At 32.0% G+C, this 19614-nt stretch overlaps 1 protein-coding gene across 1 annotated transcript; it reads right to left on the reverse strand.

The window, feature by feature from the left end:
- Nucleotides 1–5434: 5434 nt before the first annotated feature.
- On the reverse strand, nucleotides 5435–17524 carry LOC134688564 (citramalyl-CoA lyase, mitochondrial-like). The gene is made up of 7 exons (XM_063549369.1): nucleotides 17475–17524; nucleotides 15495–15774; nucleotides 13802–13990; nucleotides 12274–12472; nucleotides 11298–11411; nucleotides 10102–10280; nucleotides 5435–9593 (listed from the first exon to the last, which is right to left on the reverse strand). The coding sequence occupies exons 2-7, from the start codon at nucleotides 15771–15773 to the stop codon at nucleotides 9498–9500; spliced, it is 1056 nt and encodes a 351-aa protein (XP_063405439.1). The 5' UTR covers nucleotide 15774; nucleotides 17475–17524; the 3' UTR covers nucleotides 5435–9497.
- Nucleotides 17525–19614: the final 2090 nt, after the last annotated feature.

Below are 19614 nucleotides of genomic sequence, written 5' to 3' on the forward strand. Positions count from 1 at the left end.
TTTTTGATGAAGATGAAGTCCAATCAACTTGAAACTCAGTATGCATGTTCCTTATGATATGATCTTTTTAATTTTAATTCCAAATAAGAGTTTTTATCCCATTTTCACGGTTCACTGAACATAGAAAATGATAATGCTATTGGGGTATTTGTGTACTACACAGCTACTTTTGCGTAGGTACTATTTCTGTACTAAAAATATGTAGTACTGGAAATTTACTTTTAATATTAAATACTATTTCTTTACTTTAAAATTATTGTAATATCTAGGTACTTGTATTTTACAGTACGTTTGTTAGTACGTTATATGTTGTCAAAAAGGATACAGTGAAAGGAAAGCTTCTTAAATTTATTTCATTCTGAGATAAATTCAATACAAAATTCAAAGATTCTATTAGAAGATAAGCGTCGAAAGGCAAACAACAGCACACACACTATTGAAGGTATCATTTATCCAAATACTAAAATATTGTAAATGTTATTCCTCGGAAATTCAAAACATCGTAATGCCATTTTCACACTCGAAATAAACACAAAATAAAAGGCAAAAGTGATAAATCTATTGAGAGAAAAGAAACCGGGTTACTAACTTAAACCTAGGGAGACACATCTAATATAAGAGGAAAACAACGGAACCAAATGAACACTGAGGTGCAACAAAGCAAATCAACAACTTACATATAAATGAACTATTTGTTAACTACTGCCATTCCATGACTTAGTAATGGACATTTAAGATAAAAAGGTGAGTTGAACCTGATTTAATGCATAGCCAAACCTATATTATTATTATAATTATTGATGTTATTTTTGATTATTTAAAAGCGCATCATTGTTATTTACGATTATTTAAAAGCGCATTACATAATATATAAAAAAAATAACCTGAGCACTTTACAACATAATATATTGATTCACATATAAGTATTAACAATAAAACATGAAAGCCCATGTTTTAAAATCCTAAAACAAACAGATGTAAAGTAAACTGCCAAAAAAAATACTTTTAAACTTAATGATGAGCAATAAATTTTATATAAAATTGGCATGGTAAAATTAAGGAGAAATCCATACAAATAAAAGTGAGTTATACATTCAAACACATTTGCTCAATATTTAGAAATTACAATGATATAAAAAATATAGTAGGAACTATGAAAAAACTTGTCTAAATAAATGAGTTTTCTGGTTTTTCTTGAACACGTTCCCAGAATGGATGTTTCATTGATCATTTGGCAAATATTTTCATAAAACGGCTGCTTTTTTGTCGAATCTATGTTTCGGTTTACACACGTCGCGTTATAAAACCATCCCATTTTCAGATCGAAGTGATATTATTGGTTTGTATATATGAAAGAGGTCTTGCAGTAGAAAGACCGATGCGTCCTCGTGCAAACCCATTTAAAAAAATATCAAAAACATATCTTTTATTGACCTTGCATATATCGTTGACTATCACTTTATGTCTTTTTTATGTTTTTGCTTCTCCTCTGCTGAATCATTTTTCTGCTGCAGCTATTCAAGTACCTCTTTGATCTTTGTAGCTCATCCCATCGATGTGTTAATGTGTTATTGCGCTATGGTAAAATAGTGAATGTTTGTCTTTCATGTTTTGCTTATGTGCTTTTTTATATGCCTTTTATTGTTTCTTTGTTACATATGACGCATCTTCGCTAGCCAAGGGTTACGATCCACTCCCGCTCTCTTCACCCTTGGCGGATTGAGATAAAATTTCGGAGACACAAGGTAAGGATTTTTATTGGTTGCAGTCAAAACTCGCTGCATCCAATCAAAATGCGGCTGTAACATGATCACGTGTAAATGTAGAAAGTGTTTGTAAACAATTGCCACGTGTTTTTTGCGCAACAAGCCTTTACATCCCTAAACATACGACTATATTTAGTGAAAACTTGAATGTTTTTAATCAACAAATGGAAGTTCCTGTGTATGTTTCATGCACAAATGCATGAATGTTGACGTATGCTTTCATTTCCGACTTTACCAAGTGTGTAGCATCTAGACGCTACCGTGTTTTTACCTCCAAGCTGAAGAGTTCAAGTGCTACCATTGGTCAAGACTAATGTATTCGGAATTGGCGTGGTTTTTATCTTCCGATAGATGGCGCAACATTGTTATCACAAATGTTGGCTCAATCCGCCAAGGGTGAAGAGAGCGGTAGTGGATCGTAACCCTTGGCTAGCGAAGATGCATATGACGTGACTCTTTACTTGCACATCCAGTCCTTTAGTTAAAGGAAATTTTGTATGCTTGTCTTTCATTTTTGCAAATGCAGGCTTGTAAGTAGCTGCTTGTAGTTCTTTGTTAATATAAAAAAGAAGATGTGGTATGATTGCCAATAAGACAACTATCCACAAAAGACCAAAATGACACAAACATTAACAATTATAGGTCACCGTACGGCCTTCAACAATGAGCAAAGCCCATACCGCATATAGTCAGCTATAAAAGGCCCCGATAAGACAATGTAAAACAATTCAAGCGAGAAAACAAACGGCCTTATTTATGTAAAAAAATGAATGTATGTATCATTGTCATTTTGCTTAGTTTTTGTTTGGTTACCTATTCCGATAGTTATCAAAGGTACCAGGATTATAATTTAGTACGCCAGACGCGCGTTTCATCAACATAAGACTCATCAGTGACGCTTAAATCGAAATATTTATGAAACCAAACAAGTACAAAGTTGAAGAGCATGGAGGATCCAAAATTCCAAAAAGTTGTGTCAAATACGGCTAATGTAATCTATGTCTGGGATAAGTAAATCCTTAGTTTTTCGAAAAATTCAAAGTTTTGTAAACAGGACATTTATAAAAATGACCACATTATTGATATTCATCTCAACACCGAAGTGTTGACTAATGGACTGGTGATACCCTCGGGGACGAAACTTCCACCAGCAGTGGTATCGACCCAGTGGTGTTAATAGTTATCAAAGGTACCAGGATTATAATTTAGTACGCCAGACGCGCGTTCGTCTACATAAGACTCATCAGTGACGCTCAAATCAAAATATTTATAAAACCAAACAAGTACAAAGTTGAAGAGCATTGAGGATCCAAAATTCCAAAAAATTGTGCCAAATACGGCTAAATACTGGATTTGACTGTCTGAAATCTGAGACTACTATAACACACACAGTAGTCACAGCTGGAACAGACCATAATAAAAATAGTTCATGCTACACAGACAACTATTAAGCCATTACATTTTTAAAAACAATAAACGTATGGCGTCTCGATCACTCACATTCGTACCCTAATGTAGAAAATCTCTTAAGGTTCCACTAAAGTCAAAATATAGGACACTTCATAAACATTTAAACTTTGCCTGTATTTTTCAACCTATAATGAATAAAGTCATAAACTATGAGAACATATGTTCATTTAAACATACTTTATATATACACATTGTGTAAATTGTAAATAAACTTGAAATTGTTATGTTGTGGCCAAACCGGTTCTTGGGGTGAACACTAAATTTTCAAAAAAATCTGCAGGCCTGCAAGACGACTTAATTTGCTTAAAATTGGTATGGACGAATACTGTTACATGTAATGCAGGGCAAGCGAATGATTGTGCTTTTCTCTTGTTAATGTTCTCAATTGTGTTCGTGTTGTATTTCTGTCTCGTATTATTGTCATTCCAGCGACATTTTAATAAAATAGATTTTATAGATATAATAATTAAACCAGGTTCACCCCACCATTTGTTCTTAAAATGTGTACCAAGTCAAGAATATAACAGCTGTTATTTAATCTAAAATAGAGAATGGAAATGGAGAATATGACAAAGTGACAACGACCCTACCAAATAGCAGATAACAGCCGAAGGCAACGTTTGGGCCTTCAAAGAAGCGGTAAAAATACTGCACCTGGAGTTTGAACCCAGCTGGCCCCTAAATAAAATTGTGTACTAGCTCAGTGAAAATAGGCGTTAAACTAAACTTTAAACATATAAATGAACTAGAATTTAAAAACAAAAACATACAAGACTAACAAAGGCCCGAGTTGTTATCAAATAGTTCTTTTTTATGTACGTTGGGCTTTGTTTTAGTTTGACTTTAGTGTTCCTGTTGTTCTTTTGTTTTCCTCTTTTATATGGTGTGTTTCCCTCTATTCTATTTTGTTACCCGAATTTGTTTTCTCTCAATCGATTTTTGCACACCGGTATACTACTGCTGCCTTTTTAACAACTACAAAGCTTATAGTTCTGATAATGTTATATTTCATTACCAATACAATTGTTGACTATAATAAAAGTTCCATTGAAATAAGACGTCTGCTCATATTAGCCTGATTAAATCTACTTCTCCAAATGATTAATTGGAATTCTGACGGAAAAACTTATCTTTCTGTCGGTAAAGACATACACATCATATACATTTTTCTTTTTTATACTGGAAAGTGAAACTTGATGGGACTATCATACAAAGGAGATGTTTAACTAGCTATAAAACCAGGTTTAATCCACCATTTTTTAACATAACAAAATGTCTGCATCAAGTAAGGAATATGCGAGGAATCTGTTTGATTGTCTAGGGTTTTGAGCCATTCACCTCTTGCATGTAAGACAAACACATTACCACGAGGGTATATAGATCTTATCTGCTTAATACGATGGTTTGTTTTTTGAAATTGTTGTGTAAGGTAGAAAAGCACTTCATTCGTATTTGTTAGTAATATTTAATTCATTGTCATTTCCAAGTGGTAATCACATCAATTGAAAATTAAGAAGAATAACATATATATTTGGTACGTTTCCCTCAGTTTTAGTTTGTAACCCGGATTTTTTTTTCTCTTTCGAATTATGAATTTCGAACAGCGATATACTACTGTTTGCTTTATATATCACCAACACTATAACAGTACAACAATCACATTAACCTGACTCCTAACAAAAATCAAACATAACTTTCTGGTTTGCATTGTGACTATATGGGTTGTAGACTGTGCAGTGGCCTATAATTGCTTAATTTCACTTCATTTTTAACTCTGGCGGCAATCATGACAATCTCATTTTATATAAAAACAAAGAAAAACGATAAGGACCAACACATTGTTTAGATGGCCGAATAAAGTTTTAAAACATACTTCGGAAGTCTGGTATACAGTTATGAGGAACATTTGGATAGTTGTGAATGGTAAAGAGTTTAATTTAAATGGTCAGACACTTGTAAATAATGAAGAAAATGATACATAAACAGTAAAACAATATTACAACATTATTAAAGTACCACAGCAATCACTTCACAACCAAGTCAGGAGAATAACAGTTGTTATCTACTAGTTTAGTGTGTTTGAACTTTTAGATTTGCAATTTGGTTACAGACTTTTTGTTTGAATTTTCCTCACAGTTCTGTACTTTTATTATATTTTACATTTTAGATGCACACAACAACAAAAATAAACAAACAAATAAATCTAAGAATTTTATTTACATATTCAAAGATGAGCTCTTTAATATAAAATCATTAATACATAGTGTGTAATTTATCGATGACCATTACTTAATGGGGTCATTTTCCTCAAGAATTGTTAATAATCTTTTACCTTTGTATCACTCAAACAATAACCTGTTACTATAGAACAGTATTCATCTAAATTATCTTTAGAAATAATATTTTTCTGCTTAAAGACTGATCAAACAATGAATGCTACTTACATCAACATTTTCTCAGTGCTAATATAAGAAAAATTGAATCACAAAGAGATACATGTAGGGACCAAATATTCAAATTGCAGCTGAGTAGACTTCAGGGTTCTCACTAAGGATTTTTGAAGGTGAGTCCAGGGACTCGTCATTTTAGCCATGATGCGTCCAACAGAAAGAAGAAAATATTTTATTGCATTATAATGTAATATTTTAGTCTCCATTTCCTAAAAGACCAATGAAATGACATTAAATTCAGATCACTTTTAAACTTTTGCTATAAAATGCTGATATTTGTGTTTTACTGTGTTCAGATTATACAAAATATTTCAATCTTGATGCATCTGTGGACATGCCAGTTTTGAAAATGGTGAATCCAGACAGATTTTGATGAGTCCAGGACTCATGGACTTGCCTTAGTGAGAACCCTGGACTAGTGTTCAATGGTAAACAAACAAATATGGCCTAATACTAAACAGTTTACAAATATATGGAATATTAAACTTAAATGTATAGTCTCTTCAGGATTGAAGGTGCACAACCTTAAGAGCTATATATATATTATCATTGACCATTTTGATTGACAAAAAATCTCAAACAATTCAATAATCACAGGTAACAGGCTATTATTTGAACTTGAAATTATTTTTAATTATGGAAATTGCATGATTTCTTGTATTAAACTTTACAATAAATTTTATGTTTATTTGTAATTGTAATCTTTTGAGTGGTTAATAACACTTTCCATACAATGTATTTTGGTTAGATAGAGTTGTTTGCGGCACAGTACATTCTATTGAAAATATACTATTTTCTTTGTAATAGAAAGTGTTGTGCGCAGCACAGAACATTTCAGTACAGAATAAATATGGAATTTATTAAAAAAATTCAATAACAAGAAATCAAGCAAATTCCATAATTAAAAATAATTCCGAGTTCAAATAATAGCCTGTTAGGTGCACATATTCAACATGTCAAATCCTTTGGGGATTTTAGGAATCTGGGTTGAAAATTGAAGGTGTTTAATATACACCAGCATCACCAGACTTGTGTCCTGATTCAAATTTCTTTAAAGCAGAAACTTTCACCTCATAAACCATAACCAAGTATAAATAGATAATAAATGTAGGTATATCATGCTATCGTCTCAATACAAATCATGGACCAATGATTCCAACACCAGTGTAAAACAGGAGTATTATAGCAAGTAAGTATCTAGTAAATAAGCATATATACATAAATAATAATGTGTCCATAGTACATGGATGTCCCCATTACACATCATTTTCTTTATTAAGTGGACTATGGAATGGGGGTCTAAACTCTAATTTAGCATTACAATTAGAAAGATCATATTATAGGGAACATGTGTACTAAGTTTCAAGTTGTTAGGACTTCTAACTTCATCAAAAACTACATTGTCTAAAAATTTTAACCGGAAGCAGGACAGACAAACTGAAGTACAAACAAAAAGTTAGATGGATGAATAGCTAACAGACTAAACAAAATGCCCCTAGGTGGTGCTTAAAATAACATGTAACAAAACAAACTGTAACTACGTAAACTCAACAGTTATCATAACAATTTTATTCAAACTATCATTTGAAACACTAATAATAACTAAATCTCAATATTTAAAACTTATTTGTTCAAGGCTTACAACAAGGTATAATATATAAAAGGCCATCTTTAATAATGCATTTTGACTGTGCAAATATTAATTTTTCCAGAAAAGGTTTTCATTTACACAGTAAATAAATAATTATCACACAATTGATAATTATAAAACCCACTGACATTATTCATACATATATGAATATAACAGCTGTGCCATGAGCGCATGATAAGCCCGACATTTTGTGTGGAAGTTCTATGCTATAATCATAAATAGTTTCTGAGAAAGTTTAAAGCAATAACCATTTTTTTTTTGAGATACATGTACGGCGTGACATGTAAAAATCCACTTCCCCTTTTAACAAAATACTCAAGCTAAAAAATGAAATTTTGAATCATCACCAAAAAAGTATACAGCTATTAAGATTAATAAAACTAAGAAGTGTGTAAAGTTTTAAGCAATAATCAAAAATCGTTTTTGATATACTGTGCGACATGTGAAAAAAAACCCACCCCCCTGTTTTAGTTACAAAGTGCCTTAAATCAAAAAGTTTTAATATTATTTTCACCAAAAAGTATACAGATCATTTGACCATCATAAGAAACATCTACGTTAAGTTTCATGAAATTTGGATAAGTGGTTCTCAAGTTACTGTGCTACATGTTTACGCTGGACAGACAGACAGATGGACGGACACTGGACATTTAAAATTGAGAAAGGAAATGGTGAATATGTCAAAGCGACAACCACCCTACCATAGAGCAGACAACAGCCGAAGGCAACCAATGGGTCTTCAATGTAGCGAGAATTCCCCCACCCGTAGGTGTCCTTCAGCTGGCCCCTAAAAATATGCATAATAGTACAGTGATAATGGATGTCATACTAAACTCTTGTGAATTATACACAAGAAACTAAAATTTAAAATCATACAAGACTAACAAAGGCCAGAGGCTCCTGATTTGTATAACATAATATGTCCCGTGAAAATTTTGAAGGGTGTATAATAATAGGTTGTAGGGAGAGAGAGTGATACTTTTTAAAGTCTATACATTTATCATATAAAGCTCCATAATGAGTGGAAGAGGCTGGATCTCCTCTTAAGGTGGTACCCAACACTTTCCCTAAAATTGATTTGGCTTGTTTAATTTTTATAAATATTTGACAAAGTATTTACTTTGACCCTTTAAAAAAAATATAAAAAAATCAAAAAATTTGAACCAAGCGTTTTATCACACAAATTTCACTGGTTATATAGCATTTTAACAAACACTAATTTTGATCATTGAGAAGCTTAACATTGCCTTCACAATGCAACGTAATTAAAACGTTTAGCTGATATTACAGAGTTATCTCCCTGTAGTGTTAGGTACCACCTTAATGAGCCAATATGAATAAGTACCTGAAAATGTAAAGAAAAAAATGATAATAAAAGACTTTAGAATAGCCTATTCCATCTAAAGATGTCTAAAATTTATAAAATATGCATTTAGAAAAATGTGGATTTATATTTAAAGATTTTATGAAAATTCATTGCTGGGTGCTTCAGTGAGATTCCTAATGGGCACTATCACAGTAATTATTATTTTGTTTCTATGCCCAAGAGATTTATAATATTGATGATTTTACATCCCCATCCTCAAAAATCCTGTGCAGAAATATTCATTATCATTTGTTACAAATAAGTTCAAATTGAAAGAATATCTTAAGATGTGTAATGTTCCTTTGAAACCTATTTTTTTTTCATTGTTTTTTTTTCATCATGAGAACCAATTTTCATGGATTGATGAAAACTAGCATGTTCATCAATATTTTATTTCCTGGTTTTGCAGAAGTTATAGGAAAATTGTTATAAGTTGAACATCAAATTTCATGGTTTACCTGTACCCACGAAATCAACAAAAATTGGTATCAAACGAATAATAATGAATCCACAGTGTTGATTCCTTTTTTCAAAAATAACAATATATCATACTGATAAAAGACAGCATACTCTTAATGTCAAATGACAAAAGCAAAGTGACAAGTCTGACCTAGAATAGCACTGATAGAAAAATATTCACCGAGATTACATATGGACAGGTGACATAAGTATGGATTGCAAACAGTATTCTGTTTAGCACTAATATGTGATATGAATAAAAATCTGTCTTTTCTTCAAATGTGACTAGAATCACATGATCTGTATTCATGTGACAGGTATCATGTGATCTGTGATCATGTGATTGATACTGCTTGAGCCATGCTGACAATATTTCTGGCCTGTAACACCAGTGGCATATCAATCATCTTTCCGTCAAAAACAAAGGCTCCCTAAAATATAAGAAATGATTCAATAAGTTATATATATCAACAACATACCTTGCCTTCATATAGGCATAAGAATGGTTAATATAATTTATAATCGGACAATGTATGCCCATTCATGCTTACATTATATATGTGGGAAACAATTCTTACAGCAGGGCTTTATCATAGCTAATAAGTTCTTAAATATTTGCAAGTTATCACTGCTATTAGCATGATTTGGTAAATGGAATCTTATAGTGAAAATATATAAGGTATTTATATATATTTATCAGACCTAAAAACAAACAAAAATAAACCAAAATTACTCTCAATCTCACACTACCTAATTTAACTGCTTCAATTTTTAAAATGTATGCCTAAATTCAGTTATAGGAAGTGATTTAGCTATTGTGTAGGGATTCCAATTGTTGAAAGTTCATTCTAAAGATAAACAGATTCAGTTGAAAGTTAACTCTTAACATGCTTAAGATAAACAGATTCAATGCTTGTAAAACATCCAATAAATTCTCACCTGTCCAGATTTCTGATACTCATCAAAAGCTTGGATCATTTCTGTGGCCCACTGTACTCTCTCCTTTGACGGAGAGAAAGCAGCATTGACGATAGGGATCTGACCTGGATGTATCACCTGCTTCCCTGTAAATCCCATCCTAGCTCCTTGTTCTGCTTGCTGCTGGAACCCAGCTAAATCTAAATTACAGCTTTAACAGTTAATTCTTCTCTAGAAATAAATCGTTGTTATGTGTTAAGCAATGCAAACAAGGGGAGATGATTCATTTATAAAAAAAGTACAACTTAAACAATTATACTAAAGAAAAATATGAGGAAGAGTAAACTATTCTATCAGTTTTATTTCAGTCACAAAGTGGCATTTTTAAACATTGGAAAAAATAATCAAAAAAATATTGAAAGACATACTTAGTCTAAAGGTCTGTACATTTTTAGTCAGGACAAACTACACAAATGTGAAGGGACTGCTTCCCTTAGAAAAACTTAGTAGATACTTAGACCATGTAGACAGCAATAAGCGGTTGAGCTAAGGAAGTACTTCTTTAGCTCAGTCAGTTAGCGCGCTGCGTTGTAACACAGAGGTCCCAGGTTCGAGTCCCTATGGAGACTAGCAATTTTGTAATGAAATGCGTGCTCTCTGGTTTCATTGGCGCCCAACAATAATGATAAGTAATAATTTCTAGTCTTATTCAATTTTTGTTCAACAGAAGATCACATGAATTAAGATTTTACATTCTGAATTGAAAAAAATCACTTATTTAAAGCTTTGTTGAAAGAGGCTTAATAAACATAAAAAGATCAATTCAAGCACTTGTTGCATGTTTATGAATTTGTCACAATAAGAGTTTATATTAAAATTGAGAATGGAATTCATTACAATTATATATTGTTCACATAGCTTGAAGAACTTCAAAATAAATTACCATGGTCAGAAAGGCTAGAACTTTATATAAATTTAAGATTAAAAGACAAATACTTAGAATGCAAAAGAAATAACTTTCCAAGGCTTGTGAAGATAACATAAATGTATCTTTCCACTTTTAGTATTAAAGTTCCCTTGATACCAAATATATATATATACAGCCTTTTATTACAAATCAAATCAAACTTCTTTATTCTGAATTAAAGGGGCCATTAAGTGAATTTATATTTCCCCAATGTGTACCTCTGGTACCCTTTAACAGGGAATCTATTTACCTTTATAATCTATGTAGACAAGATCAATGGCTTGTAGTCTGTACGCTTTAGCACATGTGATTATCTTCTGACGAGCGTATAACAGTTCTTTTGCATCATTAGTTCTTGTAGCACCTGAACAAATATTTTAAATGTATTAGTTTATTTCCGCCTGAGTTAATATGAAGACTGTAAAGAGTTATGTACCATATAAATATAAACTTTTTGGTATGAAACAGCATGATATAGATATAAGAAGATGTTGTATGAGTACCAACAAGACAACTCTCCATCCAAGTCGCATTTTGTAAAAGTAAACCATTATTTGTTTAGCCTTAGCTATAGCTAGAGTATACCTGTTCAAACAATTTGTTAATAACTACTCACATTGAGTAATTAGTGTATATGATACTGTTTTTTACACATTGGTAATTTGGGGAATGAAACATGTTTCTATACTTCTAAATAAAGAATGATATACAGATGCTATTGTGTGCTACAATATGAAACATCATTTTAAATAATAACATTAACAGTATCATTTTTCTGCACCAGATGCGCGTTTCCACAATACATGTCTCTTCAGTGATGCGCGTGGCCAAAATATTTGAAATCCAAAGCTTATATAAAAGATAAAGAGCTGTAATCCAAAAGGTTCAAAAAGTATAGCCAAATCAGTGAAAGGAATCAAGAGCTTTGTTTGAACTTTGAGGGAGATACATTCCTTAATTTATAATAATTTTTGCATTTTGTAACAGCAAATTTTAATAACACAAACGAATCTATATTTTCATGCCAGTACCAAGTTATTAAAGAGTTCATGTTTCTCTAACACGAAATATTACTTCTTAGATCACATGTACATTATACATTACATAGATATAGAACAGAGATATGGTGTCAGAGACTGCAACCCAACAACAAAAGTTATAGCCTTACTACTGCCAGACATAGGGTCAATGAGACAGCAACCCAACAATAAAAGTTATAGCCTTACCAATATCAGCACAGAAATCATCGGATCCAAACACCACACCTTCTAAGGTAAAGAGCTTCTCCGACCTGGCGAGTGACGAAGCCTGGAGAATCACATCCTTAAGGTTCATTAGACCCACAGCACTTTCTATCATTGTTATCAAACTGAACTTCTCGGCCTTCTGTTTCTCTGACAGAATATCCTTAATTCTTTTGGTGAACTTTTAAAAGAAAAAAGGAATATATATCTGCACATGATTATTTTTTTCATATTTATGATTTTGCATCAATTCATGGTATTCATTGAGTTATTTACATTATATGTTCAAGTTTAATGAGAAATGCTTTCTGTTTCAGGTTTAAATTTTTGTGATTTATGTTACTTTATTCCTATTTCAATGATGTATTCACTCGTTACTTTGTACTATGAAAGCATAACTGCTCAAGAGTACCAAATTGAATAGTTGTTTCCAACTAATGCACCCAAAAAACTTCACGCTTTCAATCTTGCTCAGCTGTGTTAAGCAAAAAGTCATGAATGCCCATATTGAATTGTATAGATATTCTGGGAGGAGTCTTTGATATTTCATATAACATTGTATAAAGATCATTAAAATTTGATATAAAACATTGCAAAAGACAATAGTTTTGCAGAAAATTACAGTGAAGCTTTAAAAGAGTAGGTCCAGTAAGACTGCTTTTTGGCCCCAAAATATAGCAGTTTTACAAAAATGTTAAAATGTAAACTTTAAGCTATTTATTGGAAAGTAGAAGGCTTCTGCTACATAAATATGGGCTGTTTTTGACAATACAATGCACATATATCGAATACTAGCATCATTAAGTCATGCTAAATTACTGAAATCTTCACTATTTTAGCATTTTAGTAAAATTTTAGACTGTTTCCGTCCTAAATGAATGTGGCCACTTTTGTGTTCATTCTTAATATTGAAATGTAAGTTGTATTTGATGATAATACATAGCATATATATAAAGGTTGAGAATGAACAGGGATGCGGCCACTTTCATTTTTGACAAAAACCATCTGAAAAGTGACATTTTTTAAGCATATTTGATAGATTTTTTCATATTTAGGCTCGAATCAGAGCGTTTTAATGACTCAATCAGTTAAAATCTTTCACATACACTAATTGAATCAACTGAAATAGATACTTAAGTGTTAAAAAAGTGTTCAAAATCTTTCGATAGTTAAACCTTAAATTTGAGGCCAAAATAGGCCCTTACCAGACCTACTCCTTTGACAGCTGTTTTATCATGTTTGTATGTATTGGTGACACATTACAATAGACTAGAACATGTAACAGGTATTATAAATAATACACAATATATATTCTTAATGCCACTTTTATGACTTTTAAAACAAGTAATCAATTTACTTAGTTAAATTAGATATATATTATAAGATACAGGAACTTACTCACAAAATTATCAATATTTATGTCATGTCATATGAAAATTTTATGTTCTTCTTTATCATGATTATCAAGATTGAATAAATTAAATTATAAAACAACATCATATATACAAACTCTTTCTATTTCTTCTGGTGTGTCAACCTTTGGTAACATCAAGGTTTTTGGTGGATGTTCTGATTTAAACACCACTTTCAAATCTTCCTCCATCAGTCCACTACTGACTGGATTTACCCTGACTGTGATGTCTGCCTTACATCCTGCCAAAGACCCCAGGCAACTGGCAATAGTATTCCTGGCTTCAGACTGAAATTAACATATGTATATTAGTTCTCAGATAATTGACAATAGAATTCCTTGCTCAGACTGAAATTAACAGATATTCATTAGATCTAAGACAATTGGGAATGGCATTTCTTTTAACAGTGAACTAGAATTGTTTTCATGATGCAGAGGGGGGATTATAAGGGGGAACATATTATACACAAATGTACACTATACATAGAGATTATGGTATATATATACTTATTGTTGAGGTACAGTAACATTGGTCTGACAGCAACATTCTGGAACTATCTAGGGTTCAGCTGTAACATTGATCAGCAATTTTCTGAACTAGCAACTTACAAAATATTTTGCCGTTGAAGAGAAGGTTGTACTGTAACTAGGTCAGCAGCATTCTTGAACTAGCCACTTATTATTGTTAGAAGTTAATTGTACTTTAATATTGTTCAGCAACCTTCTGAAACTAGTTACTTATTATTGTTAAAGATTATACTGTAATTTTTCAATTTTTGTCCTTTAACATGTTTAAACTTATTGGATTATAATGTATTAAACTTTTACCAATTTCTAAAGTTACAAATGTACATTTACATATATGTCATGTATCAGTGTATGTATACCATATTTATTATAATTAAGGATATTTTTTTTTATTTTAATAGAGAGTAATCTTTTTCATTTTTAGCCATGCCAGCATGTCAGTTTATTTTCCATTTATGAGTTTCACTGTCCCTCTGGTATCTTTTGTCCCTCTTTTAAACTCATCAGCAATTATATACATCTTAATTCTTTTTAGTTGTTTAATGTTCATGATGTATATTCTAGTTAATTATGTTCTGTGATTGTTACCATGACTCCCTGATTAAATTAGCATACATACATGTATTACATGAACATGTACCTTCCTGTTGGCTGTTTCCCCATCTTCAGTCTAGAACAACACAATCAACATCAAGGGAGACAACCTTCTAATCTAATTAACATATTACCTTCCTGTTGGCTGCTACTCCATCTTCACAGTCTAATACAACATAATCAACATCAAGGGAGACAACTTTCTAATCTAATTAGCATATTACCTTCCTGTTGCCTGCTACTCCATCTTCAGTCTAGAACAACACAATCAACATCAAGGGAGACAACTTTCGAATCTAATTAGCATATTACCTTCCTGTTGGCTGCTACTCCATCTTCACAGTCTAATAAAACACAATCAACATCAAGGGAGACAACTTTCTAATCTAATTAGCATATAACCTTCCTGTTGGCTGCTACTCCATCTTCAGTCTAGAACAACACAATCAACATCAAGGGAGACAACTTTCTAATCTAATTAGCATATTACCTTCCTGTTGGTTGCTACTCAATCTTCACAGTCTAGAACAACACAATCAACATCAAGGGAGACAACTTTCTAATCTAATTAGCATATTACCTTCCTGTTGGCTGCTACTCTGTCTTCACAGTCTAGAACAACACAATCAACATCAAGGGAGACAACTTTCTAATCTAATTAGCAAATTACCTTCCTATTGGCTGCTACTCCATCTTCACAGTCTAGAACAACACAATCAACATCAAGGGAGACAACTTTCTGGATTTTCCTCTGATCATTGCCAGGGACATACAGTACAGATCTGCGTGGGATATATTTTTTCTTATTATTATTCCCTAAACTGGAATATGAGCATACAGGTGTACATGATAACTTGGTATTGGGAATTCTGTTTAATACACTTCTTGTCAGTGTTGGTAAAATTACATCTTTATAGCAGTGTCGGTGTAGAGCTAGGAGGATTTTCATTCTGAAAAAAAACCCAAAACATTACGTACACTACAAATTTGTTATATTTTGGCTGGAGTCATAGGATAAGAATCTAATAAAATTTCTGTTCAAAGTCAAAATTCTCATTCTGAAAAATAGTTAAAACATGCAGGCAAAATAAAAAAAAAATATATAACAATTCAAACAGCACATGAACAAGAAAACAAACTTCATGATTTCGGAAAAATATCCCTATAGACCCTGCATGCGACCCTGCATGCAGGGACAAGAACATGAAGAAGCCAAATTGGCCTTCATAGGCTACACAAACCCACATTTGGTTTTATAATAAAATGCCATCTGATAGGGAATGTCAAACACAAAATATACAATACACAGGAATTATCTATAATTGGTAGATTTTGTGGCTTTGATGAAGATATTGTAATGGCAAATAATTTTTAATTTGTTTTTATTCATACATAAATGTCATGCATGTACAGTTAGTCAGTAGTTAAAAATACATAACAAACATAGCAAATTAGAGATGTACACTAAAAAACTGTAAAGTCCCTGAAAAATAATCATGATGAAAAATTATAAATTTAATGTAAAGGCAAATTAAATAAAAAAATCTATACTGAAATTGAAAAACAAGACATTTAACAGTGTGAAAGCAAGAAATAAGATCAAATCTATATAAGTGTGAAAAGAGTACACATAGTGTGCAAATGATAATTTGGACACTGAACTCCCCACATGCTTGGTCACACGGACACTGCCTCTTCTGATATGATAAAATTGGTCATATTATGTATTTACTTTTGGATTACAAAAATATGTGCCTACTTTTGTTTTGAGTACATAAATAATTTATCATTATCATCATTATTTTTCGTGGCAAAAGGCCAGTTTTATAATCAAACACACAATTTACAAATGTAAATGAAATGTAAAATACCCTATTTTACATTTCAATGTTCTAATAGAAATAGAATGAATACACAGGCACTTGTCTCAAAAAAAAAAATTCCTATATACCTTAATATAACACAAGGTACTTAATAATTTTTTTTGAAAAATGACACCCAGTCCCGAATTCCCATTATTTTTTTATTGCTCGATTGTCAAATCTACTTAAAACTTAATATGCCGTAAATCTATTGATTTATCTACACATTGGTATATGACACGACTATCATTGTTGTCGGGATCTTTAGAAGCAGGCCTCAGAAGTCGGTCAACAGGATGTTTTTTTGCATTCGTCTCAAGCTTTGGCAACAAGCTAGGTGTCATTTTTCAAAAAAATCAGTTAAGTACCTTGTGTTATATTAAGGTATATAGGAAATTTTTTTTTGAGACAAGTGCCTGTGAATGAATAGAATAGAATAGAATATCTTTTATTTCCATAAGAGGTACCCTCAAGGGGCATACATATATATATAACTATGAAAAATAGTTAAAGAAATAAATGTAAATATTAATATTTTATAACATGTAATGTAACACAATATTAGATGTGCATGTTTACAAATGAACACGTGCATTTGTTTACGTGGTTGTCTCCCCTAAATTTAGCATTCCATATCTGTTATGTGCAAACTTCTCTCGTTTAGTCGATTGGCATATCTTTAGAATTGAAAATTCCTAAACTTAGTATAAATATGTCCTTATAGTCTTAGTAATGTATGCGATGCATCGTTTCTTAATTGAATAAAAGCAATATTAACTTGACTTTACCTTGCACACTAAAAGCAAAAAAATCAATAGGTGGCGTAACTTGATTTCCGATTTATCACGTGACGTTTGCCAAATTTAGCAGATGATTGTGTGGTTTCGTTTTGAGTGTTATGAAAAGAAGCACCTTATCAACGTTTAGGTTAATGCAGGTAACAGTATAAAAGGGTTATGTTATCATTTAAAAATCTCCATATGTTTTGGCTCATTTTGCATAATCTATAAAATCATTATAAATGTCTGTTTGGTTTCCAGACTAACCAGGGACAGTATTTAGACTGTCATTGGACTGAGCTCATGGTTCAGGTTGCTACATATTCATCTACATTCTCAGTGGGATCTAGGATTGATCCAAATTTTTATAAAAGGGGGTTCTAACCATTTGCATATTTTCCCATTCAAAAGAATTGATTGCCAATAAAGGAGGATTCCAAGTACTAGACCCCCCTTTTCCCCCCACCTTGGATCCATAACTGATGCTCCATGAGTGTAGGAAAACCCGTTAACATCAGTCATTATAAACCATTATTTCCATCTACCATTAATGTCTAAAGGGTTTTAAATTTTATTGTGATTATTGTCAAAATATCTTTATTGTGATTCATCAGATGCCTCAAATATATTTAACCATTTTAAACAGTTATTTTTTGGAGGAATTCAACTTGATTTGTTTAAATCTACTAGCTGCGGAACCGTAGCTCATAGGCCCTTATGTTATTTTTTTACTATTTGCGGACCATCATATATGGTCCGCAAATAGTAAAAAAATAACATAAAGGATCTATGGTCCGCAAATAGTAAAAAAATAACATAAAGGACATTATGAGCTAGGGTTCCGCAGCTATAAATCTACATGATTAGTCAATTATTTTATTGTCTCACTTTAATGTCACCCACCAAAAATTACTGTTAACGCCATTTGGCAAGATTTTTTACCGTTATTGGTCATGAAGGTACTCTCATTAGGTCCCTCCAACATGTGACAATGTAATGGTAAAATTTGCAATAAGAATTACTTTTTTATACGACCGCAAAATTTGAAAAAATTTTCGTCGTATATTGCTATCATTTTGGCGTCGTCGTCGTCCGAATACTTTTAGTTTTCGCACTCTAACTTTAGTAAAAGTGAATAGAAATCTATGAAATTTCAACACAAGGTTTATGACCTCAAAAGGAAGGTTGGTATTGATTTTGGGAGTTTTGATCCCAACATTTAAGGAATAAGGGGCCAAAAAGGGCCCAAATAAGCATTTTCTTGGTTTTCGCACTATAACTTTAGTTTAAGTTAATAGAAAACTATGAAATTTTGACATAAGGTTTATGACCACAAAAGAAAGGTTGGGATTGTTTATGGGAGTTTTGGTTCCAACAGTTTAGGAATTAGGGGCCAAAAAAGGGCCAAAATAAGCATTATTCTTGGTTTTCACACAATAACTTTAGTTTAAGAAAATAGAAATCAATGAAATTTAAACACAATGTTTATGACCACAAAAGAAAGGTTGGTATTGATTTTGGGAGTTTAGGTCCCCACAGTTTAGGAATAAGGGGCCAAAAAGGGACCCAAATAAGCATTTTTCTTGGTTTTCGCACCATAACGTTAGTATAAGTAAATAGAAATCTATGAAATTTAAACACAAGGTTTATGACCATAAAAGGAAGGTTGGTATTGATTTTGGGAGTTTTGGTCCCAACAGTTTAGGAATAAGGGGCCCACAGGGTCCAAAATTAAACTTTGTTTGATTTCATCAAAATTGAATAATTGGGGTTTTCTTCGATATGCAAAATCGAACTGTGTATGTAGATTCTTAACTTTTGGTCCCGTTTTCCAATTGGTCTACATTAAGGTCCAAAGGGTCCAAAATTAAACTTAGTTTGATTTTGACAAAAAATGAATCGGTTGGGTTCTTTGATATGCTGAATCTAAAAATGTACTTAGATTCTTGATTATTGGCCCAGTTTTCAAGTTGGTCCAAATCGGGGTCCAAAATTAAACTTTGTTTGATTTCATAAAAAATTGAATAAATGGGGTTCTTTGATATGCCAAATCTAACTGTGTATGTAGATTCTTCATTTTTGGTCCTGTTTTCAAATTGGTCTACATTAAAGTCCAAAGGGTCCAAAATTAAACTTAGTTTGATTTTAA

The sequence above is a fragment of the Mytilus trossulus genome, chromosome 10 (genome assembly GCF_036588685.1).
Source record: "Mytilus trossulus isolate FHL-02 chromosome 10, PNRI_Mtr1.1.1.hap1, whole genome shotgun sequence".
Taxonomy (NCBI): domain Eukaryota; kingdom Metazoa; phylum Mollusca; class Bivalvia; order Mytilida; family Mytilidae; genus Mytilus; species Mytilus trossulus.